This window comes from Phaenicophaeus curvirostris, chromosome 26, assembly GCF_032191515.1.
Source record: "Phaenicophaeus curvirostris isolate KB17595 chromosome 26, BPBGC_Pcur_1.0, whole genome shotgun sequence".
Lineage (NCBI taxonomy): Eukaryota > Metazoa > Chordata > Aves > Cuculiformes > Cuculidae > Phaenicophaeus > Phaenicophaeus curvirostris.
The window spans coordinates 2,925,780-2,952,652 of record NC_091417.1 but is presented as its reverse complement, the minus strand read 5'-3'; the positions used below and the strand labels follow the sequence as shown (position 1 = coordinate 2,952,652).

General features: G+C 59.0%; 2 protein-coding genes across 22 annotated transcripts in view; one reads left to right on the top strand and one right to left on the bottom strand.

Annotated features, from left to right (window-relative positions):
• The window catches only part of ARHGAP23 (Rho GTPase activating protein 23), a 44,300-nt gene extending 36,898 nt beyond the window's left edge, over nucleotides 1-7,402 (top strand). For all 4 annotated transcript variants that reach the window (XM_069877220.1, XM_069877219.1, XM_069877218.1 and 1 more), the window contains 10 exons: nucleotides 243-361; nucleotides 443-598; nucleotides 1,647-1,725; nucleotides 2,109-2,182; nucleotides 2,304-2,393; nucleotides 2,589-2,714; nucleotides 3,355-3,393; nucleotides 3,510-3,603; nucleotides 4,965-4,996; nucleotides 5,118-7,402. In XM_069877220.1, coding sequence (XP_069733321.1) covers nucleotides 243-361; nucleotides 443-598; nucleotides 1,647-1,725; nucleotides 2,109-2,182; nucleotides 2,304-2,393; nucleotides 2,589-2,714; nucleotides 3,355-3,393; nucleotides 3,510-3,603; nucleotides 4,965-4,996; nucleotides 5,118-6,131 — 1,823 coding nt within the window. In that variant the 3' untranslated portion in view covers nucleotides 6,132-7,402. The remainder of the gene's footprint in view (nucleotides 1-242; nucleotides 362-442; nucleotides 599-1,646; nucleotides 1,726-2,108; nucleotides 2,183-2,303; nucleotides 2,394-2,588; nucleotides 2,715-3,354; nucleotides 3,394-3,509; nucleotides 3,604-4,964; nucleotides 4,997-5,117) is intronic.
• Nucleotides 7,403-11,363: 3,961 nt separating this feature from the next.
• Nucleotides 11,364-26,873, bottom strand: part of SRCIN1 (SRC kinase signaling inhibitor 1) — an 81,746-nt gene continuing 66,236 nt past the window's right edge. For 11 of the 18 annotated variants that reach the window (XM_069877206.1, XM_069877205.1, XM_069877204.1 and 8 more), the window contains 14 exons: nucleotides 26,701-26,793; nucleotides 26,486-26,529; nucleotides 26,021-26,199; nucleotides 25,652-25,827; nucleotides 25,274-25,404; nucleotides 24,489-24,636; nucleotides 22,847-23,159; nucleotides 22,159-22,411; nucleotides 21,523-21,677; nucleotides 21,255-21,407; nucleotides 20,414-20,536; nucleotides 17,684-18,907; nucleotides 15,649-15,786; nucleotides 11,364-11,873 (listed from right to left, as the gene is read on the bottom strand). In XM_069877206.1, coding sequence (XP_069733307.1) covers nucleotides 11,448-11,873; nucleotides 15,649-15,786; nucleotides 17,684-18,907; nucleotides 20,414-20,536; nucleotides 21,255-21,407; nucleotides 21,523-21,677; nucleotides 22,159-22,411; nucleotides 22,847-23,159; nucleotides 24,489-24,636; nucleotides 25,274-25,404; nucleotides 25,652-25,827; nucleotides 26,021-26,199; nucleotides 26,486-26,529; nucleotides 26,701-26,793 — 3,556 coding nt within the window. In that variant the 3' untranslated portion in view covers nucleotides 11,364-11,447. Of the gene's footprint in view, nucleotides 11,874-11,965; nucleotides 12,652-15,648; nucleotides 15,787-17,683; nucleotides 18,908-20,413; nucleotides 20,537-21,254; nucleotides 21,408-21,522; nucleotides 21,678-22,158; nucleotides 22,412-22,846; nucleotides 23,160-24,488; nucleotides 24,637-25,273; nucleotides 25,405-25,651; nucleotides 25,828-26,020; nucleotides 26,200-26,485; nucleotides 26,530-26,700; nucleotides 26,794-26,873 lie in introns of those variants that run through there. The other 7 variants (XM_069877217.1, XM_069877210.1, XM_069877201.1 and 4 more) reach the window with 6 other exon arrangements.

Below are 26,873 nucleotides of genomic sequence, written 5' to 3'. Positions count from 1 at the left end.
CCCTCACAGGAAAACAATTCTCCCTAAGATTTCATCTCTATCTCCTCTTTTTCAGCTCAAAAATGATCCTCCCTCATCCTATCCCTGCCCTCCCTGATCCAGAGCCCCTCCCCAGCTTTCCCAGAGCCCCCTTCAGTCCTAGAAGCTGCTCTAAGGTCTCCCTGGAGCCTTCTCTTCTCCAGGCTGAACAACCCCAACTGTCTCAGCCGCTCCTCAAAAGTCCTGTTGATTTTTGTCCTCAGATGAGAGCAGCTCGCAGAAAGCCCCATGGGGCATTAACATCATGAAGAAGAACAAGAAATCTGCCCCCCGAGCCTTCGGCGTGAGGCTGGAGGACTGCCAGCCTGCTCCAGACAACAAGGTACGGCTGTGCCGGCACTCTCTGCCTCTGGTGTCCCTGTGTGGCCTTGGCATCTCCGTCACCACCTCCCTGTCCCTGCAGAACATCCCCTTGATCGTCGAAGCTTGCTGCAAGATGGTTGAGGACCGAGGGCTGGAGTACATGGGCATCTACCGCGTGCCCGGGAACAATGCTGTGGTGTCCAGCCTGCAGGAGCAGCTCAACAAGGGAGCCACCGAGATCAACCTGCAGGATGAGGTGAGGGCGGGGGGGGGCTGCCTGTCCCTGTCCCCATCCCCATGCCTCTGGGATGCTGTGGGGGATTGGTTGGCAGCGACTAAACATAAGCCAGCAGCAGCCCAGGTGGCCAAGAAGGCCAAGGGCATCTTGGCTTGGGTCAGAAATGGCGTGGCCAGCAGGTCCAGGGAGGTTCTTCTCCCCTTGGCACCTTGAATCCTGGGTTCAGTTGTGGGCCCCTCACCACAAGAAGGATGTTGAGGCTCTGGAGCGAGTCCAGAGAAGAGCAACGAAGCTGGTGAAGGGGCTGGAGAACAGGCCTTATGAGGAACGGCTGAGAGCCTCCTGGAGGGGTTTAAGGGACGGGTGGACGAGGTGCTCAGGGACATGGGTTAGTGATTGATGGGAATGGTTGGACTCGATGATCCGATGGGTCTTTTCCAACCTGGTGATTCTATCATTCTATGCTCTTGAGGCTGTTGTCCTGGTCCGTGGCTCTGTCATTATCCCTGTCTCCAACGTGATTATCATCCCTGTCTCTGTAATCATCATCCCTGTCCCCATTGCTGTGACCTTCCCTGGAGTGGCAGGGCCGCCTAGTGGTTGGTGGCAGCAGATGACCTGGCAGCTCCACTGCCCTGGGCAGCCTCTGCCAGGGCTTCACCACTCTACAAGTAAAGAAATTTTCCTTCATATCCCATCTAAACCTCCCTTGGTGCAACTTGAGGCCATTTCCTCTGCCCTGTCTCTTGGTACTTGGGAGACGAGCCCAGCACCCACCTCGCCACAACCTCCTTTCATGGGGCTGCAGGGAGCAATGAGGTCTCCCCTCACCCTCCTTTCCTCCAGGATAAACAGCCCCAGGTCCCTCAGCCACTTCTCTTCTTCTCCATCCCCTTCCCTAGCTCCGTTCCCTTCTCTGGATCTTCCAATGTCCTTCTTGGAGTGAGGTCCCCAAAACTGAAGGCAGCATTTGAGGTGTAGCCTCACCAGGACCGAGCACGGGGATGATCCCTGCCTTCTCCTGCTGGCCACACAGTTTTCTCAGCAGCCTCTTCTTTCCCTGCAGCGGTGGCAGGACCTGAACGTCATTAGCAGCCTCTTGAAATCCTTCTTCCGAAAGCTGCCAGAGCCCCTCTTCACTGATGGTGAGTCCTTGTGCCCCAGCCCTGCGCTTCCCTGGGGTCATCAGAGTCCCCAAAGTGGCTACCGATGACCCTGTGCCACTGGCCACGTGTTGATGGTTGATACGGGCTGACCAGCAGCCCCAGAGTCCATCCCACTGTCCTGGTGCTGGGGATGGGTCTCAAGACCTTGTGACAGCAAACCAGCGCCCACCCAAGCCGAGGGGTCTGCAACCCCTGTTCCTCGCTGAGTCCCCTGCGCCAGCCTTGTCCCTCCTTGCCTTTCAATGTCCCATCCCAGTGAGACCCCACCAGCTCCCCAGAATCTCATACTGGTGCGTCTGGAGGTCCCTGGGGGTGCTCTCACCCTTCTGCCCAGCTCTGACCACCCTCCATCCAACTTTCAGATAAATACAATGACTTTATTGAAGCCAACCGGATAGAGGATGCCAGCGAGAGGATGAGGACGCTGCGGAAGCTGGTAGGGAGATGGACCAGGGGCTGGGGTGGTGGCCACAGCCCTGGAGCCTCGTATTTGGGGCTGGTGTGGGTGGGAAAGGCAAGGAGGGTGAGCAGAGAGGTGACCGGGTGCCTCCTTGCAGATCCGGGACCTGCCAGGTCACTACTACGAGACGCTCAAGTTCTTGGTTGGTCATCTGAAGACCATTGCTGACCACTCGGAGAAGAATAAGGTACTTTCCACCCACCCTGGGCATCCACCTCCAGGGCCAGGCAGGCTCTCCTCAACCCCTGGCACCACCTTTGAGCTCTCCCAGCTTGGCCTGAGCTGCAGTTTGAGGTGGGATGGGGTGGGAGACAGTGCCTGGTGGAGCAGTAGATGTTGAGAAGTGACAACAAGCAAGGATTAACCCCAGTCCTGGTTGCAGATGGAGCCCCGAAACCTGGCTCTGGTGTTTGGCCCCACGTTGGTGCGGACGTCCGAGGACAACATGACGGACATGGTGACGCACATGCCTGACCGCTACAAGATCGTGGAGACCCTCATCCAGCACGTAAGTGGCACTGGGGGGTGGGCATCAGCAGGGCTGGAGAAGAGGGCTGAGCTGCACCCTGGTGTTCCCATCACTCCTCGCTGGTTCTTAACCCCTCTCCCTTCTTGTACTTGGCACTGGTGAGACCGCTCCTCGAATCCTGGGGTCAGTTGTGGGCCCCTCCCCACAAGAAGGATGTTGAGGCTCTGGAGCGAGTCCAGAGAAGAGCAACGAAGCTGGGGAAGGGGCTGGAGAACAAGAGGAGCGTCTGAGAGAGCTGGGGGTGTTTAGCCTGGAGAAGAGGAGGCTGAGGGGAGACCTCATTGCTCTCTGCAACTCCCTGAAAGGAGGTTGTGGAGAGGAGGGAGCTGGGCTCTTCTCCCAAGGGACAGGGGACAGGACGAGAGGGAATGGCCTCAAGCTCCACCAGGGGAGGGTCAGGCTGGACATTAGGAAAAAAATTTTTCACGGAAAGGGTGATTGGTCCCTGGCAGAGGCTGCCCAGGGAGGGGGTTGAGTCACTTTCCCTGGAGGGGTTTAAGGGACGGGTGGACGAGGTGCTGAGGGACATGGGTTAGTGATTGATGGGAATGGTTGGACTCGATGATAAGATGGGTCTTTTCCAACCTGGTGATTCTATGATTCTATGATTCTTCTGCAGTCAGACTGGTTCTTCAGTGACGAGGACAAGGGTGAGAAGGTGAGTTCTATCCCTTTTGGGGAGTCTCACTATGGGGCAGGGGGGACCTAGAGCCCCGTCTGGGAGCCAGGGTGCTGTCAGCAGCTGCTTGACCACCCCGTCCCCTCTCCTTGCAGACCCCTGTGGATGAGAAGGAGGCTCAGTCTGTCCCCAACATTGAGTACTTGCTTCCCAACATCGGCCGGACCTCAGCGCCCGGTGATGCCACAGGTGAGGAGCAGCTCGAGCAGCACCAGCCCCTCCAGCCCAGGCACCGGGGCACCCTGGGGTGCCTCTCCCCACACTCGCACCGCTGTGAACAGCCAGCCTAGCTCATCGCGGTCACGGCAAACCCGTGTGTGCCAGAGCAGGAGCTCGCGGCACCCTCCTCACCGGAAAGCAGGGCCATCCCCACTGGGATGCAGCCCTCTCCCCACCCTCTCCCATCACCCTCCTCTTTGGTGGCTGCTCCTCATCCCACTGCAAACCCAGCAGCCCGTGGGACTCCTCTCCCCCGCACCAGCCCGCGCTTCCAACCCGGAGACTGGGAGACTTTGATGTTCGACTGATTTCTTACGTTCTTTCCTTGAACTTCTCTGTGCTGTCCTCTTCCTCCTCCTCCTCCTCCTCCTCCTCTTCCTCCTCCAGCGGACCTCCTCGAGAGCTAGAGCGGGTACAGTGTTGATCCGGGGTGCATTGCTCGTGCACTAACTCCTCTGGGTGACCACGAGAGAGCGGGAGCAGGGGCTGGGAGGGGGCTATATCCTGCTCAGCCACTGTCCCCAGTGTCCTTGGCATCATGAGGGGCAGCTGAGCGCCTGGGGAGCCCCAAATCCTTTAACCCTGGTGGGTCTGTGGTGGCACCAGGGCTGCTGGTGGCATCCCCTGGCAGGGATGGGTGCCCGGGGACCAGCATGCCCAGCCACTGGGGTTTGGAGGTCCTGATGCCCCGGGGAGGGTCTGTATCCCTTTTCTGCCTCCCCCTCTCTCGTCGTCAGCAGTTTTTAACCCCATCCTGGGGCGTGCGGGGTGGGAGAGGGTATCTGTTGTCTTTGTCCTTGTCCTTCACACCACGGCAGCGGGGCCAGGGCTCCCTGTCCCCCTGCGTCCCTGCCTGTCCCCGAATCCCAAGGGAGCCAGGGCTGCCCCATGCCCTGTCCCAGCACCCTCTGGCACAACCCGCTCCCACGCTGGATGTGGTATCGAGCTTCCCCTGCTTCATCTTGGTGACGTGGTGGTCACAGCACCAGTCCCATCAGTGCCCCGAGGCTGTGGGAGGGTTGGGGTCCTGGCTGTGTTTCCCACCTGTGTGTGCCTGCGTGTGTCCCCCTTTCCCCCGACTCCTCCTCTTGGGGTTCTGCAGTGGGTGAGCAGCACCCCGTGCACCCTGTGAACCACCAGAGCCCCCCCAGCATCCCAGCATCTCCCAGCACACAACCCTTCTCGGCACTGGCGTCCCTGCCATGCTGGTCCCACGGCCCTGGCATGTCCCCATCCCCATTTAGGGTAACGGAGCAGCACCCCCAGCTCTCCCTCCTGCCCCCTACTCCCCCCAGGACCTGTCTAACCCCCCTCTCTGCTCTTCTTTACAGGCTCGACCCGCAGCGGCTCCGCTAAACCAAAGGTACGAGGGTCCCAGGCTGGGGGCTGGCAGGGAGGGAGACGCGATGCGATAGCTGGGGGTCCGGATCCTGTCCCTACCCCTGATGTCCCCATCCCTAATGCCGGTGTCACCGTCTTCCCAGGGCACGTGGCCGTCGCGGAAGGCGCCGCCGCACCGGGAGCTCCTCGCCATCCCCTTCGTCACGGCCGCCGCTCGCAAGAGGAAGAAGAGGAGAGAGGCCGAGGGCATTGGGAGCAGCACTGACGACGATGCGGAGCGCAGGGACACCCCAGGCCGGGAGCAGGAGGACGAGGGCTCCGTGACCACCACCCCACCAGCAGCCGGCAAAGCCCCGCGGGGCACCGGCACTGACCCAGCAGCCCCCAGCCCAACTGGGATGGAGCGGGAGAGCTCTCTGGAGCCTGGGGGTGCTGGATCCGATCCGGCACCGGACGCTCGCTCCATCGTGTCGGGCTACTCCACCTTGTCCACCATGGACCGCAGCCTCTGCTCCGAGGTGCACTCGGTGACCGGGAGCCGCGGGGAGGAGGCGGATGATGAACGCAGCGAGCTCAGCCACATGGAGACGGACACGGAGAGCCGGGAGGGCGGCCGGCCGGGACAAGCGGATGGAGGGATGGGAGATGAGGACAAGGGTCCCCTTGGCCGCCCTTCCTTCAACTCCCACCGCCTGATCCAGTGCGACACGCTGGCCCGCAGGAAGCTGGGGCGTCCCCGGCTGGGCAGCGACACCCCAACAGCCACCGGTGAGGACCAGGGATGGGTTCCCTCTGGGCGCCCCTCGCTGCGGGAGCAGCTCCGGCAGCGCCTGCGCCCCTCGGCTGATGACATGGGGGTGCGCCTACGCCGAGCCCACTCCCCGGAGACCCGCCGCAAGAAGAGCAGTTGGCGCCGGCACACGGTGGTGGTGCCCGGCGGCCTCAAGGACCTCAACTTCAACGAGTGGAAGGAGCCGCGGGGCTTGGAGGGGTCACCGGGACCCTGCCACGACAAGGATTCGGGGCTCAGCAGCCTCGAGTCCACCAAAGCCCGGCCGCCGGCACAGCCTGGCACTGCCACCTCCGCACCCGGCACCAAGAGCCCCCCGGGCAGCCCTGGGCCCCCGGCTCCCCTGCGCTTCCCCCAGTGTCTCTGATGCCCCCGCTGCGGCTCCCCCCATCCCAGCCAGTGTTTAATTTAAGGACTCGCCTTCCTCCTTGTATTTAATTGCGCTCCGGACAAGCTGCTGTTATTTAACGAGTCGCCCCCCACGCTGCGGGTGGGACAAGGGTTGGACTCGATGATCCGGTGGGTCCCTTCCAACGTGGTGATTCTATGATTCTGTGACAAAGCCACCTCGTCCCACCCCTGCTCGGAGACCAGCAGCCTCCCGTGCCCCAGCCTGGCCCCGTCTCACGGTGCCCTGAAGGTGCCAGGAGGGTTGGAGGGGGGTCTTGGGGATGGTCCCCACCAAGCTGGTGGTGGCCCCCCTGGCTCCAGCCGTGGTGGCGTGAAGTGCGGGCACTTCCCGGGGGGCTGCGGTTGCGCTTGCTGGAGCCCCTTCCCCACGCCAGGACCCCCAGGACCCCTCGCAGCCACCTGGCTTTGCGCTGGGGGGGGCTTTTGGGGTCCCTACGGGGTGGGGGTTTGCACAGGAGGGGGTGCGATGTCCCTGGCACTGCCAGGAGCTGCCTGGCAGCAGCTTGGGCCCCCTCCCCAGCCCATTCCCCTTCCTGCGCACCCCAAGCACTTTAGGAAGGGGGTGCAGAGCAGCCAGCTGGGGGGGGGATGTACTGTTGGGGTGCAGGGACCCCCAGCCTTGGGGTGCAGAGATGCCTGGCCTCAGGGATGCAGGGACCCCAAAGCTGGGGGGTGCAGGGATTCCCATTCTTGGGGTGCAGTGACCCATGTTCTCGGGGACCCCCAGCCTTGGGGATGAGGGAACCCAAACCTCAGCAGTGCAGGAACCCTCAGTTTTGGGGTGCAGGGGGCACACATGGGCTTGGGCGGCTGGGGGGGGTGGGAATGTCAAGTCACGTCACTGTCACTGTTTCTCCGTGTCGTTCTCATGCATTATGCAAATATTTGCTGTAAAGTTGTTTTTTTTTTCCTTTTATTTTCTCTTTTTTTTTTTTTTCGTTTCTGTAAATATTGTCTGACCGTGTAACATACAACAAAGGATTTATAAGGATTTTTTAAGATGTTTTGCTCAGCTGAAGGGCCAGCCCTGACCTAGGGGCTGTGCTGGACCGGTGTTGACTTTTTAAACCCCCTGCATGTGCTCCCCCTGCCCCTGGCGTGTTGTCCCAATCGGCTGCAGAGCTGGACTATGGAAAAATTCACCACCTCCCAACACAACATCCCCCTGCTTCGGATGCTCCCCCACCCCATCCCGGTCTATATATTGGAAATAAACTGGTTATTGGAGGAGGTGGCTGCCTGCTGTTATTTCTCTCTTTGGGATGGGGGTCAGTACGTTGTTCCCTCCCAGTTCCCGGTCCTGGAGCATCAGCAGCATCCAGGGAAGCTTTATCCCAAGAAATATATATATATATTGGAAATAAACTGGTTATTCCAAGGGGTGGTTGCGGCTGTTATTGCTTCCCCTGCTTGGCAGGGGGGTCTGTACTTTGGACCCTCCCCACACATGCTCTTTCTAGGTCCTGGAGCAGCATCATCATCCAGGGAAGGGTTTATCTCAGCTTTCCTATGAGCCCCTCCCAGCCTACATACTGGAAATAAACTGGTTATTCAAGGGGGTGGTTGCCTGCTGTTATTCCTCAGCTTGCAGGGTGGGGTTCAGCACATGGATCCCCCCATTTCCATGTGCTGCAGGGCCTGGGGAAGGATTTATTCCAACTTTCCATGTGCTGCAGGGCCTGGGGAAGGATTTATTCCAACTTTCCATGTGCTGCAGGGTTTTGGGAAGGATTTATTCCAACTTTCTGTGTGCCTGGTGGGAAAGATGCTCCCTGCGCATCCTTCTTTGCATCCACCCCACTGACCCATTACCAGGGGATGTGGGACCAAGGTGGCTTCAGGACCAGGATGGTCCCCACCCCATCCCAGCAACACCAAAAGGAGGAAAAAAAATGCCATAGAGAGAGGGGGAAAAAAAAAAAAGTAATTTTATTAAAGCCAGACACTCTGATAGAAAAGAAAAGTAATAAAGGGAAAAGAAGAACAGAAAAACCCAACCTTTTGTCAGCAGAGTTTGCGAGTTACAATGGTCACGTTGCGCACAGAACTACCCATGGCATCCACGGCGACACAGGACAGCGAGGGGCACAGGGTGGGGGCGCGGGGTCCCAGCCCCCCCCGCCCCGTGCAAGGCCTGGATTTTGTTATTTTTATTTTTTTTTTTAATCTTTTAAAACAGTTCACAAGAAAAAAATCCATGCGAAGAGACACACAACATCGTAGAAACCCCAAAACAGCCTCTAAAGAGTAAGGAATTATTTTTTTTTTCTATTTTTTTTTTTTAAGTCCTTTTACAGCTTGTAGCTTTTTTTTTTTTAACAACATCCAGACGAGAAAGCGGGGTGCGCATGCAGCGGGCGCCTCCCACACATGCACAATGCAGGCAGCGCTTTGCTTTTGATTTTTTTTTTTTTTGATCATTTTTGTAACGTTTTCCCTTTTTTTATTTCATTTTATTTTTTTCTCCTGGTTTAAACCAGAATCAATGCTTGTATTTTTTTTTTTTTTTTTTTAACCTCTTGCTTCAGCGAAGGCACCAGGGTCGGTGCTCACGGATGGTTTGCAATGATGCCATGTAAGGACGGACGCACACGCACGCAGAGACACACGCTCACAGAGAACCCGAGGGGGGTGGGTGGGGGGAGAAAGGAGTAGAAGCCGGTGCCCTGCACCCCCTCGCTAAGCTCTGTGCACCCCACCGTCCAGCACTGAGCACCCCATCACTGTGCACCCCATCACCTATCCTTGTGCACTCCGTCACCAAGCACTGTGCACCCCATCATCCACCTCTGTTCACCCCAGCACTGTGCACCCCACTATTCAGCATTATGCAGCCCCTCGTCCCGCACTGAGCGGGACACCGTGCACCCCCTTGCTCAGCACTGTGCACCCCTTCACTGTGCACCTCATTATCCATCACTGTGCACCCCTTCACTGTGCACCCCATTATCCAGCACTGTGCACCCCCTTGCTCAGGACTCTGCACCCCAGCACTGTGTACCCCATTATCTATCACCGTGCACCCCACAATTCAGCATTATGCACCCACCAGCAAGCACTGTGAATCCCCTCGGCTTGCTCAGCACTGTGCACCCCATTATCCATCACTGTGCACCCCCTGGCTCAGGATTCTGCACCCCAGGACTGTGCACCCCATCATCCAGTACCGTGCACCCCATCATCCATAACTGTGCACCTCCTAGCTTGCAACGTGACACCCCTACACTGTGCACCCCATCATCCAGTACTGTGCACCCCACCATTCAGCATTAAGCACCCACCAGCAAGCACTGCGAATCCCCTCAGCTTGCTCAGCACTGTGCACCCCTTCACTGTGCACCCCATTATCCATCACTGTGCACCCCCTCACTCCGCACTGTGCACCCCCTTGCTCAGGATGCTGCACCCCAGCTCTGTGTACCCCGTTATCTATCACTGTGCACCCCCTCATCCAGTACTGTGCACCCCACCATTCAGCATTATACACCTGCCAACAAGCCCTGTGAATCCCCTCGGCTTGCTCAGCACCGTGCACCCCATTATCCATTGCAATGCACCCCCTCACTGAGCACTGTCACCCCTTCTTTCAGCACTGTGCACTCTCTCATCCATCGCTGGGCACCCCACCACTGTGCACCCTCTTGCTCAGGATTGTGCACCCCGTTATCCATCACTGTGCACCCCATCATCCATCACTGTGCACCCTCTTGCTCAGGATTGTGCACCCCATCATCCATCACTGTGCACCCTCTTGCTCAGGATTGTGCACCCCATCATCTATCACTGTGCACCCCGTTATCCACCCCTGTGCACCCCATTATCCATCACTGTGTCCCCCTCCACTGTGTCCCCCACCAGCAGCGATGCCTGGGAGGGGGCTTCCAGCATCCCCAGCAAAGGGAAGGGACTCCCCCCCCACCCCAATCCCGAGAGCCAGAGGGTGCTCCGGGCAGGATGGGTGCCCTGGTGCACCCATGGGTGCTGCGAGATGGGGCTGCACTAGCAGCCCTCCGAGCCCTTTGCACCCCTGCGTGTGTCCCTGGGGGTCCGGGGGCATCTTTCCCCCCCAGATTGGTGGGGGGGGGGGGGTGTCTGTCTGCAGGCCCCCCTCCCCGGGTGCTGGAAGGACAGAGAGGGGCACATCCAGCCCTGCAGGAGCACCAGGATGGGGTGGATCGGGGGGGGCTGCGGAAAAAGGGGGATCCCCCCTCCGCCACCCCATCCCATCCCATCGAAGCTGCGGCTTTGCTACAGTATTTCACTTTGGTACCAAGAAAAACAATTAAAACAATTAACTACAACGCATCGAGCGACTGCTAGTGCTGCTGGGAGGTGGGGGCCACGTGGGGAGATGTGGGGGTCACCTTTGGGTGCATCCCCAGGGCACCCAGCTCCTTCCACCCCCTGTGCCAGAGCAGGATGGGACCAGGACGGTGCTGGACAGAGGATGCGAACTCAGCACGAGGGCTAAGAAGCTGCTAGGAACCGACCCTCTCAAAAACCACAAGGAGCTCGAGTCTAACCAGGGAAGGAATCCCACCCCCTAATATACCAGACGTGAAGAGATTTATTTCTTTTCTTTTCTTCTTAAATATTTATATATATATATTTATATTACGTATATTATATATATATAATATGTAAATATATTTCTTAAAACAATATAAAATGTTAAGACACTTCACTTAAATGTAAAGAGTTGCTTTTTGCAATCCAAAGAAATTGCATCATGAATTTTTTTTTGTGGTTATTTTTCCCTTTTTTTTTTTGTGGATTTTTTTTTTCTCTTTCTTATTCAAAAAAGGCTCGTTTCTTCTGTACAAAAATGATCGATATACAAAAAAAGAGGAGGGGAGGGGGGAAAAAAAGAAGAAAAAAGAATAAACAAACCAACCCAAGGACGAACTGGTCAACGAAAAGGAGTGATTCGATCTCGTGTTGCACACACACACACACGCACACACTCGGTGCCCTGGGGACCCCCAAGCTCAGCAGGGCTGGGGCTGCTCCCCCCGGGAAGGACCGTGGGGACACCGGCTGCGGCGTGGGGTCCCCATATGGCACCTGTGCCGGCGCAGGGGACACCGGGGACCCATCCTGCCCGCTCGTCCCCAAGAGCGTTCGGTGTCCCGGTGCGGTTGGAGCCCCCCCGAGCATCACAGCATCCCCTCTGCCCTCCGTCCCCAGCGCCCACCCAGGTGCCCAGTTAAAGTGCTACTTGCCAACCCGAGCCCGACTCGACCCGTTTCTACCCTCTCCGCATTTTCCCTCGTCAGCCTTCGACCCTCCGGCACGCCCGGGCATCCCGCGGCGCCTCTCCCGGCTCCCTCCTGCCCAGCCCTCGCAGCGCATCCCGTCCTCGGGGACAGCCGGTGGCAGGGACACCCCCTCGGGACAGCACCGAGCCCTCGGCCAGCGAAGGACGCAGCCCGGTCGCGGTGCCACCCGCCACCCACCGCCGCGACCTGGCCGGAGCGCCGAGCATCCTCTTCTCCAGGCGCGTTGGCGTCGTGGCTGCGGGGATGCTCGGGGACGGTGGAGGACGAGCGGTCGGATCCGGGGGTGTCCGGGGCACCTTCGGCAGCCGCTGTTTCCCACCTTTCCGTGGTGGGATGGGTGCAGGCAGGGGTGCTGGGCGCTGCCCGGCGTCCTCCTTGCTCGAAGCTGGTGAAACTGGTGGAGTGAAGCTCTGAGAGCTCTTAAATAAACAGAAAACGGCAAGGGTGGGAGAGGGAGGGAAGGAGAAAAACCAAAGCAACAGCAACCCAAAACGAATAGGAGGAAAGAAAAAAGGAAGGAGAGAAAGAGAGAGAAACAGAAAGTGGCTGGTTGGCCATTGCAGAGCGAGATGGGAGACAGGAGTCGGGCCGTGGTGGAGCGGAGGTGAGACACAAGTCGGGCCGTGGTGGAGCGGAGGCGAGACACGAGGTCGGCCACAGCGGAGCAAAGACATTGATAAAACAGAAAGAGAGGGACGGGTGACGATCCCTCCAGGTGCCTCAAGAAGACAAGTCCCAAGGAGAAGGAGCCCAAGGAAGAGAGAAGCCCGGCCCCAGGAGCAGGAGAGCAGTTGGGTGGAGCTGGCAAGGATGCTCAGAATGAGATGGAGGAGTTCCTTGCCCCAAAGGAAGTCAATACGGGGATGGATGTTCTGCCAGATGCGGGTTTTTCTGAGACCGTGGGGGAAGTCTCACTAGCCTCTTTAGATGGTCTAGCGGCCTAGAAAGAAAAGCAAGATTCAAGGAGGAGGAGGAGGAGGAGAAAGGGGAGGAAAAGTCAAACAGTTTCTTGGAAAAAAAAAAAAAGAGACAAAAGAAAGGAAAGGAGAAAAAAAAAAACAGGAAAGGAAAAAAACCAAAACAACCAAGAACCAAACAGGAGTTTGTTCAGAAGCAGCATTGAGTTAGGCCTGAGGTCAAGCAGCTGGAAAAGGTCCATCACAAACAGAGCACGAGATGAGCTGGTCCCACGCATTACTGGATGGGAAGGGGACACCCCCGCGAGGAGGAGGAGAAGGAGAGAGACCAGAGAGACAGACACACGGACAGACAGGCACACACAGAGGCGAGGTGGGCAGAGGGGAGAGGGGAGAAAGGCGGGGGGGACAAGAAGGGGAGTGTTAGATGGGGCGTGTGCACCACGCGGCACAGTGCTTGGCTCCACTGGCCGGGGCCAGGGCTGCCATGGATGAGCAGGACAGAGCCTCAGCAGCCCCACGCCAGCCCTGGCTTCTCCGAGAGGTGACGGTGCCCACTCTGGTCCCCTGCACCCACCACGCTGCTGTGATCACCATCAGCCCAACCCTACTCATGCAAAAGGTGCTCCAAAGGGAGCTGGGGCACTGGGATCAGAATCACAGAATAGAATCATAGAATTGCCAGGTTGGAAGAGAACCATCGGATCGTCAAGTCCAACCATTCCTATCAAACACTAAACCATGTCCCTCAGCGCCTCGTCCACCCGTCCCTTAAACCCCTCCAGGGAAGGGGACTCAACCCCCTCCCTGGGCAGCCTCTGCCACTGCCCAATCACCCTTTCCATGAAATATTTTTTCCTAACGTCCAGCCTGAACCTCCCCTGGTAGAGCTTGAGGCCATTCCCTCTCGTCCTGTCCCTTGGGAGAAGAGCCCAGCTCCCTCCTCTCCACAACCTCCTCTCAGGTGGTTGGAGAGAGCAATGAGGTCTCCCCTCAGCCTCCTCTTCTCCAGCCTAAACACCCCCAGCTCTCTCAGACGCTCCTCTTGTTCTCCAGCCCGTTCCCCAGCTTCGTTGCTCTTCTCTGGACTCGCTCCAGAGCCTCAACATCCTTCTTGTGGTGAGGGGCCCAGAACTGACCCCAGGATTCGAGAAGCAGTTGAAGGACTGAAGGATAAAACCTCCTGGGATGGGGAGAAGGCTCCTCCAGCCCTCCTCAATCCCAACACAGTGCGATAACGTGAGGGGAGGTGGCCAAATCCTGCACGGGGACGGCAACGAGGACTAAAGTGCCGCAGAAAACGGGCTCAACCACCCCAGCGAGGGCACTGGTGGGTGGCAGGGCCGGGTGACAGACACTGCCACGGGATGCTCTGAGGTGAGGGCAACAGAGATTTACGGTGGCGTCACACAGCCGGATGATTCTGGCATGTGGCCTCCAGGGAAGGGGACTTGGTGGCCTTCCTGGGGTGTCTGGGGCCAGGACACGCTTCCCAGCCCCACGGGGCTCCCAGCACAACCCTTTCTGCTATGTTTCTTTGCTCCCCAGCCTTGGAGAGGGGACAGAGGGAACACCCCATCTCTCCCTGATTCTATGAAGGTGTAAAAACCCACATCCACCCAAATACATTGGGGTGGGGGCTGGCAGGGAGACCATGACCTCGAGGATGGATCCTGCCCATAGACATCTCTCCACTGCCCTGGGATCATCTTGGTTGTGGTCACAACAAACAGCACTGGTGGCTCCAAGCCAGTGACAGAACTGCACAAATTGCATGAAATCCTCCCCAGTGCAGCTCCAGGCAGCTGGGAAAAACCTTTGGTTGATCTGACAGCATTTATGGATCCAACAGAATGAGTAAAATCAGGTTTCATCAAGTCACAGAATGGTTTGGATTGGAAGGGACCTCAAAGCCCATCCAGTTCCACCCCGGCCATGGGCAGGGACACCTCCCACTGGATCCGGGGCTCAAAGCTCCATCCAACCTGGCCTTGAACCCCTCCAGGGATGGGGCAGCCACCACTGCTCTGGGCAACCTGACTCTCCCCATCCTCATCATGAAGAATTTCTTCCTAATGTCTAATTTAAACCTTCCCCCTTCCAATTTAAAGCCATTCTCCAATTTAAAGCCATTTAATGGGTGGTTTGCTAATGCCAGCCCCAGGGAAGGGGAGTGAGACACAGAGTGGGGAGGACAGCATGGGGTGAACCCGCTCGTGGTGCTGCTCCCACTGCAGGGAAGGAGGAGAGGGCTGGGAAAAGGGAGAGGAGAGGCGAGGAGGGGTGGAGGGTAGCAAACTGGCTGTGGTTTCCTCGCCTGTGGCCTGAGAGAGCCAGAACCAGCGCTGCGGCGTCAGCGGGAACAGAGGGGAGGCAGCAGGATTGGTCCCTGGGGACAGGGAGAGGGGTGGGTGCTGGGCTGGGGAAGGGGACACGCATCATCCCATCCCAAAATGCTCCTCTTCCAGCTGCTGTGGCCCCTTGATCCTCTCTGGTACCACCCACTGCCTGTGACACCCCCATCTTGGGATGCTGTGACAGCGCGTGGAAAGTCCTGGCTCTCCAAAACCTACCCCAGATGGGCTGGGGAGCTCCAGCCCTGGGGATGCAAACCCCCTTGCAATTCTCATCCCCACAGCCAAGAAGTTCTGCGAGGACCTGGGGTCCCTCGGGGCAAAGGGACTGCCTGTCAGGGCAGCAGTGGCACCAATTGCGGTGGACAAACAACTCAGGCTTCAGCCTCACACCACACTGGTGACGAGTTTGCCACTCTCAGCACAAAAGTTGTGTCCCCATGTCCAGCAGCCAGCTATGGAAACCACCGTGCTGGGCACAGATCGAGGCAAAAGCCCCTCCCGTACCCCAGCAGCCGGGTTTCTGCACCCCCCAACCCCACCAGGAGGCACCGAGAAAGCCCAGTCCCTGAAGGCAGCACCCACAGGCTCTTCCCTGCCCAGCAACCACGTCCTTGCCCTGAATGAGGCAGCAAGGCAGATCCCAGAATCATAGAATCACCAGGTTGGAAAGGACCCATCGGATCATCAAATCCAACCATTCCCATCAATCACTAAACCATGTCCCTCAGCACCTTGTCCACCCATGCCTTAAACCCCTCCAGGGAAGGGGACTCAACCCCCTCCCTGGGCAGCCTCTGCCAGTGCCCAATCACCCTTTCTGTGAAAATTTTTTCCTAATGTCCAGCATGAACCTCCCCTGGTGGAGCTTGAGGCCATTCCCTCTTGTCCTGTCCCCAGTGCTGGAGCTCGAGATAGACTACCTGCTGCTGGCCCTGGATCCGCATGTACTCCATCCGCTGTTTTATGTGTTTGCTTTTGTCGGGGCTGCCCTGCTGGCTCTGCTTCAGCCGGGATGCCGGGTTCACCACCTTCATGGCAGGGATGGAAACACCACCGCTCTGTTGGGACAGAGAGTTTAGGGGAAGGGGATTAAAAATCAGCAGACGAAAGCTCGCACCAGCACTGCCTGGAATTTCTGGGTAGCGGATGCCTGGAGCTGTGCCGAGCCCCACAGAACCACCGTGCCCAGACAGCCCGTGGTGGCAACGATGAAGCCACAAGTGCCAAAGGAGCTCTCAGTGCACTTTATTGAGCTCAGAAACCAGCTAGGACTTACCAACAGCCACTACTGCAATGCAAACAGGGAGTTAGGGGCAGACACAGCAAACACTGGGAGACCGAGGGCAGGACGAGAGCAGCCCTGCCAGGGCAGGGGAGCCCGGCTAAGAGAAAGGAAAAGAGGCGACGGCAGGCAGAAGCAGATTCCAGGTGGAAAGGGCGGCAGTGGGAATACAGAAGTTTCTATTAACTGGCTGCGCACAGATGGAGATACAAAGACTTGTGAGAGCAGCAGTGAGAGAAACGGTAGCTGCCCGCACGTCCCCTGGCACTTTAGGGGGACCTAAAGCGGTGCCTGGGCTCACCGTGCGTCCCCCCAGACCCTCTCCCTGGCACCACTGCTGCCTCCGGCTTGCCCCGTGCCAGGTCTGGACCAGCTGCTGCAGCAGCAAATCCAGCAGCCCCGATGCTGCCCAGATGGCATCTCCGAAAGGAAAGAGCCAACAGGTTATGGCAACAAGGCCAGGTTAGTAAATCAGCACAGGCACAGCTCTCTCTGCTGCTCGTCCTGCCTGCTCTGTGATCCTCTCTGGTCCCCTGGATGGACACGGGGACTCCTGTACCCCACAGCACAAGGAAATCCAGCTCCTGCCTGCACCACACCTTCCCCAGCATCCCTGCCACAAGCAGGCACCGGGTCTCAGGCTTTGCAACCAACCCTCAGCATCCTTGAAAGGTGATGCGAGTCCTGCTCTCTCCTGCTCTGTTTTTGGAGCTGACTGAGCTGGCCTTGGCTGCGCAGCCTCTCCTGCCAAGCCCGGAGCTGAGCTTTGCTTTGTGCATACGTGGTCACGTTCCAACCACAGCCATAAATCCATCCCGCAGCTCCGCTTCGTTTGCCAGGCTCCGGCAGTGCAGCAGGAGCCGAAAACAGGAGCGATTGTAGCTACACCCACTTGAAGGCCCATTCAACCAGCGAGAGCACCGCACTGGAGCCGCGGCAGCGCTGGGAACCGGGGCTGAGATAATCGCTGCAAATGAAAAAGGAGATTTATTCCCCAGTGCTGACTGTTAATAAAGGAGCAGGCTGACATCGGAGCGGCTGAGGGCGTTTTCCCCTCTCTTTTTTCCCAGCTATTCAGCTGCTGTGGATTCCAGCAGAAACCAATTTGGATGGCTTCAGGGAGCCCGCACTGTGATTTAATTAGGAGAAACAGCTGCTGCTTCGCTGCCACGCTCAAACTGCAGTTCGTTAGAGAAGTGCTTATGCAAAATGGCAAAACGAGGGGTTTCGCTTCCTTGCCCAACTCACTCAGCCCTCGCCAGCCTCACGGGATGCTCAGCACAGGCCCTGGGGGATGCTCTTCACCGAGCCCATGGGATGCTGATCACCAGCAAGCTGCATGCTCAGCCCCAACCCTGCCAGGACAGAAGATACCAGCTCAGCTGAGTCTAATTCGGTGCTGAGGGATGGGCACCCAGCGGCACCAGCACCACTGAGGGGCAGACGGCGGCACCGCCTGCCTTTACGCTGCTGACTCTGCTCTCTGCAGTCTCGCTCCTGCTCGTCTGCGCTTCCCCCAGCCCAAGTGACAGGGAGAAAAAAGGAGATTCGTTTTCCACCTTGTCTCTGCCTGGAGGTAGAGTCACAGAGAAGGAGCAGGTAGAGGTGGAGGAAGAGAGACATCAGAGTGAGTCCGGGGCAGAGCACAGCAAGAGGGATAACAGAAAATAAACCTGCAGAGTGTCGAAGGGGAGCTGCGGCTTGGGGAGGAGAGGTGGCTTGGTCTTGCTTGGAGATGGACTCAGAGAAGCATCATCTTTGGCCTGACTGAGGTCCAGGGCGGTCCCATTGTCACAGCAACCGGGTTTGAGATCCCCCAGATTGTCCCTGGTCTTCTCGCTAGCATCCACGGATCCCACTTGTCCTCGCAGCTCCTTATGGAACACAAACTCTACTGAGGGATGACTGCTGATCTCACTGATGGTTATTTCCAACTCACGGATAGTTTCTTCCAGGCTATCCAGTCTTTGGTAGGTGCCTTCATAAATCTCCTTGCTGCGTGAAGTCATGGAGCGGGGAGGGAACAGCTGCCCTTGGCAGAGCCCCTCTGCCCCGGCATCCCCAGCATCTCCTTCTCCCCCAGCAGCCGGAGCCACGCGGTCCCAGCCTGGTGGAGCCGTGCAATGGCTTGACCTTGGGAAAGCAGTGACCTGCTCCTGGGGATGCTCCCGGGGCTCCCCGCTTCCCCACGTAGCCGGATCCTTGCCCTGGAAAGCTCTGGGATGTGGCACTGGGCAGACTGGGGCTGGTGGGCTGTTCTCCCTCCGTGCGTGTTTGCAAGCCCCAGCAGAGACTCCAGGAGGGAGCAATGTCTCCTGCACGCCCTGCCTGGCTCCTCCTTGGGTGTCTCCATCACCAGGTAGCCAGGGGATGCTGCTGGGCCCTGTGCCAGTGGAGGGGACCATTGCCTCGCCAGTTCCAGGACCCGTGGCTTCCCCGCAGGAACGAGGAGAACCTTGGTGAGAAGTCTTGCTGCTGCCTTCTTGCCCGCGGGCAGCATTCAGAGCAACATCTCCTCCTTCTCCCACCACGGGTCGGCTTGTTTTGTGCTTCAAGAATGATGGGACCTTGCTGGCTGCGAGAGGGAACCTCCACGTCTCTACTGCTGCACGGCCACGGCCCCGAGATGGGCTGCTTGGGGGCTGCAGGGCTGAGGCTGGAGGGTTCCCAGCTATGGATGGAGATGGTTTGGAGCTGCCAGGAGACACATGGCATTTCCTTCCCCCTTTAGGTGCAAGCTCCCCGCTGCCAGCTGCCTCCCTGTGCTCCGAGCAGCCCATTTCCACCCATGCCTCCGGTTCGGCTTCGGGGGACGGCGGTTCAGACACCCACTCGGTGAGCACAATCTGTGGGAGGGAGAAAGCCCTGCTCCCGACGGCTGCCAGGGCCAGTGGCTCCTAGGTAGAGAATTCAGACAGTTAAAGAGCCGGGGCAGAGCGGTGCGAGGAAGCGGGGAGCTGCTGGGGAGCACTACGTGTCCACACACACTACTGGAGTCCCTGACTGCTGGTGCCTGCAGGCATCAGAGAGCTGCAGGGAGGTGTTCAGCCAGGAGGGGAGATGTTCAGCTCCCTCCTGCTCAGCCTGAGGTCCCAACGATGCCCACTGGCATGGACAGGGACTGGTTTTCTATGGTGCTTTAGGCAAACAGGGTCTGTGAGCTTTGGCAACCACTTGCCTGAAGCTTCTAGCAAACACAAGTTTTTAGCAAAAATGAGTTGGTGTTGCTGCATCTCTTGAAAGCCTTTGGAAACCTGACTGCCACAGTCCAGCTTGGCTTTCATAGCATCACAAAATGGTTTGGGTTGGAAGGGACCTCAAAGTCCACCCAGTTCCATCCCCTGCCATGGGCAGGGACACCTCCCACTGGATCAGGGGCTCCAAGCCTCATCCACCCTGGCCTCGAACCCCTCCTGGGAAAGGGGAAGGACCCAGCAGGACCCTGCAACGCACACAGCCCCCCACCCGCTGCTGAGCTGCCCTGGGGGAGGCAGTGCTCCCCTCCCTAGATGCCTTCCAGCGAGGAGCTCAGCAGCATCCTCTGTCCTGCTCCCTGCCCCTTGGCTCCCACACTCGGGCATTCCCTGCTCCATCTCATCCATGCTTTGGGCATCTTCCCTTCCTCCTGCCCTCTCCACCCTGAAGCCCAAGGCTGAGAGGGAGCTGGGCAGCAGGGAGAGGTGACAGGGCCAAGCCCAAGTGAGTGCCAGCAGTCATAGAATCACCAGGTTGGAAAAGACCCATCGGATCATCGAGTCCAACCATTCCTATCAAACACTAAACCATGTCCCTCAGCACCTCGTCCACCCGGCCCTTAAACCCCTCCAGGGAAGGGGACTCAACCCCCTCCCTGGGCAGCCTCTGCCAGTGCCCAATGACCCTTTCCATGAAAAATTTATTCCTCCTTTCAGGTAGTTGGAGAGAGCAATGAGGTCTCCCCTCAGCCTCCTCTTCTCCAATCCAGTCACCAATCTCCAGCCCAGCTGCCCCACTTCACTTGCATCATGCACGTGGAGCGGGGTCTCCCTGGCACAGGGCACGACATGCATCCACCTTTCAGAGCCCGCATCCAGGGACACCCTCCCTGTGCACCCAGCGTGGCGTGAGAGCCGTGAGCCCTCCCCGTGCCCTGCCTGCTGGGTGCTGGGTGGCCCCTTCCTTCCTCCCATCCAGGCAGCTGCAGGATCTGACCCTGCCTGGCGCTGCCGTCGCAGGGGTTAGTGCCCGGTCCTGTGCCGTGTCAGTGCCGTACGCGCGCTGGCAGTGAGCGAGGGAGTGGAAAGAAGCCATTAGTTTGTTAAATCAGAGAAGGGAGCAGAAGTGAGTTAAAAGGAGGCGGCAGAGGAGGTGGTTAAAGTGCAGCCCGTCAGCAGAAGGGATCATCGCTCGGCATGAGCCGTTACCTTCCATCCTTCAGCTGCAACGGCGGCTCCGTTGGGCCACATGTCTGCGTGCCCAGGGGAGACCGTGGGCGGCTCATAACGGAGCTTGGGAAGGAAAGGGGAGGCAGAGCTTCTCTGAAACACCTGGGGAGTCAAACACGGCGGGTTGGAGGAGGGAGGCTTGGGGGTAACGACAACGCAGCCCGTGCCTGCCGGGATGCTTGCCACGGTCCCACCAGCACCAGGGCTCGGCAGCGAGCAAAACATTGAATTTCTCATCAGCCACGGAGGGATCCCCATCCCTCTGCTGCTGGCAGTATCACCAGCCTCCCTGCTGGCAGGCTATCTGGTCTCCCTCCCTGCAGCATCACTGGTTCCCCCACCAGCAGCATCACTGTTCCCCCCGCCTCCTGGGGGAAATCCAGTGGGGAAAAAAACATCCACAACCCACTTGGGCACCTTGACCACAGCAAACGGGGGAGGATGTGGGGCACAGACAGACTGGGGGGGTTCAGGACAGCATCTCAGGTGGGTTTTCTGCAGGCACCCTGTGCCGAAACCCCAGTGAGCCTCCATCAGGACAACGTACTGTTAAAAAACAAACGAGTTTGGCTTAAAGCCCAGGACAGGATGGAAGCGCCGGAGACTGTGAAGCAGGCACACAGCACCTGAACCCAAGGAGGGGTCCAGCAGGGTGCAACTGCTCGGTGCTGCCCATCCCTGTGGCACCACACTCCTGCTGGGAATCAGGTGGGGAGGGGGAAGCCCAGTGCTCAGGAAGTCATTTCCAACCCCAAGGTGTTCCCCACCTTGCCTCCTGTGCGGGAAAGCTGGGGCATCCCGCAGCCCCTCCCACGCTCACCTCCAGCTCCGCGATGATGCGATCCTCATCATCGTCATCTTTGATGGCAGAGGCGATGATGGGAGGGGTGGATGCCGGCCTGACCACCTCTGACACCGTCCGTCTCAGCTTTACCTGGGGCTTCTGGGTCTCCAGCTCCTCCGACTCCGCTTTCTGCAAGGGGGGAGCAGGTCAGTGTGGGCTGGAGAGCAGCACGGGGAGCCAGAGCTGGTCCTGCTGACCCTGGCCCACTCGGTCCAGCCCAGCAGCCACCCCAGCAGCTCCCTACCTTCATAAAACCAGGCTCCTTCTTGCTGGTGACGATGACTTCGCCGCTGCGGGTTGTGGTCAGCCCGTGGGTGGAGGGGAAGCTGCGGCGCGGAGGGGGAGGTGGTGGCGATTTGGAGGGTTTCTCGGTCCGGTACCGCGGCACCGTCAGTTCGTCTGGGCACAAAGGATGCTGTGAGGGCACGAGACCTTTCCCTGGCCCGCTAATACAACACCCAGCGCTTCCCACTGCCTCCCTGGGCATGAACCTCCCTTCAGAGCAGCGCTGCTCAACCCAGGGAATCATAGAATCATAGAATCACCAGGTTGGAAAAGACCCACCGGATCATTGAGTCCAACCATCCCCATCAATCACTAACCCATGTCCCTCAGCACCTCGTCCACCCGGCCCTTAAACCCCTCCAGGGAAGGGGACTCAACCCCGTCCCTGGGCAGCCTCTGCCAGTGCCCAATCACCCTTTCCATGAAAAATATTTCCCTGATTTCCAGCCTGACCCTCCCCTGGTGGAGCTTGAGGCCATTCCCTCTCATCCTGCCCCCTGTTACTTGGGAGAAGAGGCCAGCACCCTCCTCTCCACCCTCCTCTCAGGCACCCCCAGCCCCGGGATCCAGTGGGGGACCCATCCCCACATCATACCTGAGCCCCGGCGCCCGTTGGGGTCCCCCTTGCCCCCCGACTTCGCTGCATGCTGCGGCTTCGAGGGCTTGTGCTCAGGCGTGGAGGCAGTGCTGCTGCTGCCGCCCGGGGCTTGCTTGTGCTTGGCAGCGAACTCCAGGTCGGGGATGGCTTTCATCAGCTCGGCTTGCGTCTCCTCCAGCAGGCGGTTGATGTCCTTGGCGCTGTACTGGGTCAGCGCTGCCCGCTTCTCCTCCCAGTCCCGCTCGGCCGCCTGCCGAGGGCAGGCAGAGCCCGCTGCAGCCCCCAGCCACGCGGCAGCTTCTCCTGCCCTTGTGGTCAGGATGAGACCCACAACCCTGCTGTCACCCCCCAACCTCCTGACGAGCCTCATTGGGAGCCAGCGCTGCCCCCTTCCCCAAGCTGGACACCCCCTGATGGGCATCTAGGGGGGCCCCCAAGGTTGCCAGCACCACCTGAGGCTCCCCATCCTCCAGACACCCCATTAGCTACAAACCAAGCAAGAAGGTTGGATCTGGTTCATACTCCCAGTTTTAACTCGGAGAGAGGGGTAGACCCACTGGAAGACCCTATTAACTACAAACCCAGCAAGAAGGTTGGACCCAGTTCATATTCCCAGTTTTAACTGGGAGAGAGGGGTAGACCCACTGGAAGAGCCCCCTGTGAGGAACCCACCCCAGGCTCTCACCTCCACAGAGACGGCTTTGTCCGCGCTCTTCTTGCTGGGGGTCTCCGGGCCCGTCTGGGTCTTGGCAGGCACCATCTCTGGAGCTCGGGAAGGGTTATTGCTCTTGGAGGAGGGGGTCTGGGTCTGGGGGGGGCTCTGTCCGAAGCTGGGCATGCCCAGGGTGTCGGTGGCAGCCGTCAGGTGGTGGAGGCTCACGGGGGGGCTGGTGGGCATCTCCAGATCCAGCCCCTTGCTGAAGTCCGTCTCGGGGGCCACCTTCTTGGGGGACTGGCTGAGGTTGCTGGGGGAGGTCCATACGCCCTCGTCCACTTGCCTGCCGGGGACAGAGCGAAGGTGCTGGGCGGCTGCACAGCATGTGGGTGCGATCCTGCACCCTTTCCAAGCCTTTCTAGAAAAAACTTGCTCTCCTGCAACTGGGCATTGTACGGCTGAGGGCACAAGAGTTGGACTCGATGGTCCTCATGGGTCTCTTCCAGCTCAGGACATTCTATGATTCTGTGAGGGTTTAGGTACTCTGATGTCTAGGAAGGGGTTGGAGTTGATGCTGCAGCCTCTCGGGGGAGCACAGAAACGAGCTCCTCTACCCTGCTGGCCATTTTCATGGAATCACAGAATCATGGAACGGTCTGGGTTGGAAGGGACCTCAAAGCCCATCCAGTTCCACCCCTGCCATGGGCAGGGACACCCCCCTCTGGATCAAATTACTCCAAGCCCCATCCAACCTGGCCTTGAACCCCTCCAGGGATGGGGCAGCCACCACTGCTCTGAGAAACCTGGACCAGGACCTCCCCACCCTCACAGCAAAACATTTCTCCCTAAGATCTCATCTCAATCTCCCCTCTTGCAGCTCAAAACCATTCCTTTCACCCCATCCCTACCCTCCCTGATCCAGAGCCCCTCCCCAGCTTTCCTGGAGCCCCTTTCAGTCCTGGAAGCTGCTCTAAGGTCTCCACAGTCTTTTCTTCTCCAGGCTGAACAGCCCCAACTGGGAGGCTGCTCTAAAGACTGAGATTAATTTTCATGAGCCTTGTAGGAAATGGGATTGTTCCAAATCCCTCTGTCAGATCTGGCTGAAATCACCCTTTGGATCCAGGAGTTATTGGGCCAGGGAATGACAAGTAGGCAGATTCAGACACTGCGTGATCATACGAGCTCATCTCCGTAGAAAACCAGGCTAGCGATGAGCCCGAGGCAAGCCCAGCACCGGAGCGCTCCTCCTGCAGCGTGGCCGAGCTGAAAGACATCCTGAAAGATCTCCTAATGGGAAGAGGCAGGTGGGCTCAGCCCCAGTGCAGCTATCGTGAGATCTCCAAGATGATTCTTCCTCCAGCGCTACATTTTTCTGCTCCTCAGGAAAGAGATTTCTCATCACGCCAAGGCTTACCTCTCTAGCTGGATAAACGAGCACACTTTTTTTTTTCAAGGTGATATGGAAAAGCCAGTTTAGAAAGTGAGATCCCCACACTGGAGGGGATCGAGGGCTTTTTTTTAGTTCCTTAGTAGAAAAATGAGCCTCTTTATAACAGCTCTTAGCATCTGCACCCATGACACAGAGAAGACCCTGTCACAGACATGGCGGGCACAGGGGCAACCAAGAGGACTGGCTGCGTCCTCCAAGGGGCTCGAAGGGCTTGGTGCTCACCTGCGGATCTGGGCGAGGGTGTCCGTCACCGTCTTGCAGCGTTTGAGCAAACCATCGAGGCGGTTCGGCTCCTCCTTAAGGAACTTGACGGCTTCCACCTCCACCCGCAGCACCACCCGCATCTTGCTCTGCAGGCTGGGGAACTGGGCTGGGGCGGGAGAGCCAGGGGTCACCAGGGATCCCCCCTCCTGGTGCCCAGCTGGAAGTGTCACCCAGCAAAACCCACCAAAACCACCACAGCCACGGCAAGGACACCTTGTCAGACAGAGCAGGATGATTCCTAGAGAGTCTAGGCTGGTGTCTGTCCTGCTCCCCATCATCCCCAGGCACCACTCTTCATCCCTGATGGTGCCTCCTCCACATCCAACATCACCCTGGAGTAACCAGGACTTGGTGGCAGGGGCTGACATGGAGTGGGATGCTCCTGACTCCCTGCTCTGCTCCCCATCCCAACTGCCCAGCATCAGCTCAACTTTATAGAAAGGCTGCAGGAAAGCAGAGCAGCTCTAACCTCTTCCCTGTGCCCCCCAGCCCTCCTCAGTAGGACAGCTAGGAGAGCAAAGAGAGCCAGGCAGCAGGAGTGTGGGTGCAGCCCTCAGAATGTGCAGGACACACACAAGGCACCAGAGCAACCTGCCCTGGGGATGCAGGAACACACCAGCAGTTCCAGACATGCAAACCCAGCAGCAACGGGCAACCTAGAGCTTCCCATGCATGAGGACGGAGCAGGGAGATACAGGCAGGCTCTGCTTGCCACCCAGTCGTGGCCGCGGGCACCTCCTCACCCTTGAGGTCTGTCAGCGTCTCCCCCAGCTGCTTGAGCACCACTGCCTTCTCCTCCAGCTCCTGCACAGGGATGAGCCGGTGGTTGTGTGCCAAATCCTTCTGGATCTTCTCCACTGACTTCTCCAGGTCACTGTGAGCATGGAGACAGGGCAGGGGAGGTCACAGCTGCTCCAGGACACCAAAGAGCCCCCGGGGCGGCCAGCCTGGCAGGTCCCCAAGTGGCGCAAGGGAGAGGACAACCAGGCTGGGGACCCCTCCCCATGCTAAATGTGGTCAAAGATGTGACCTAGCACCATGCAGAGCTGCTGATTTACACCCCTGGAGGTCAGGGTGCAAGGACCCCCCCTTCCCTAGCCACACGCCCAGCCCCATCTCACTTGAGCTGCTGGGTGATCAGCTCCTCCTCGTTGAGGTAGCGGAGCCGCTCCTCTTCCACCAAACTGCGCTGGCGCTGCAGGGGATCCTCGTGCTTGCGCATGGTGTCCGTCACCCGCACGCTGATCTCCGTCTCCGTCCGCCGCAGCATCGTCTTCATCGTCTCCTGGTTCTGCAGCTGCGGGGACGAGGAGGGGGGATTCAGACTGGGCAAGACCCCCCCTGATGGGGACCAGTGTGGGCACAGGGACAGCTCCGAGCTTGGTGTGGAGAGGAGTCCCCATGCAAAGTCACCAGGAAAAGAGGATTTTCCTGGCTGCAGCCACCCCAGGAAGGTCTGAACAGGGTCGGGGACCCCCCCTGGTACGCACCTGCAGCTTCTTGAGCTGCTGCAGCTGGTTGCGGAGGTCGCTGGCATTCTGCTGCAGGTCGTGGAGGTGCAGCTGCATGTGCAGGCGGGTGATGGCTGTGGGCTGCCCCGCCGGCGTGCTGCTGGCCGAGGGCGGTGGCGGCGCGGGCACCGGGGTCCCCATGCCGCTGCGGCTGGTCGCTGCGGGGAGGGCAAACAGAGGGGGCTGAGGGATGATACCCCACCCTGAGGCAGCTGCAGACTCTGCTCCTCTGCCTTCCTGGGAAAGGCTTCTCCTTCCCCACTCCACGCTTTGGTCCAGCAGTTCTGGGTGGGCTGCCCACCGCCCCTACGCTGGCTCCAGCTGCCCCTGAGTGGGATGGGGGTCCCGCTGGCTGCCAGCACGAGCCCACCCTGGGACTCCCAGCAGCCGTGGGCAAAGGGACACGGTGCCACGGAGCGAGGGGGTGGCTCTCCAGTCACTTACACGCTGATGGGGGGGTCCCACCATTGGTGGCTTCTGTCTTCTCGCTGCAATGAAAGAGAGGAGGGGAGAGAGTGTGGAGCAGGTCCCTCCATCCTCCCTGGGGCAGGGGGCTGCTGGCATAGCCCAGGAGTGGGGCAGAACCCAAACAGCCCAGCTGGAGGCACCCCCTCCTCACAGCATCCCTGGGGTCCCACGTCACCCCTCCTGCTCCTTACCTGGGGGTCTCAGCCTCGGACCCGCGGAGCAGCGCGCTCTGCACCAGGCCCGTCAGGCTGGCGATCTGCTTCTCCATCGCCTCCATCCGCTCCCTGCGAGAAGGGCTGGGTGAAGAGCTGGCTCTGGCACCACCACCACACCCCCACCCACGGGGTCCCTGCACATCCCAGGA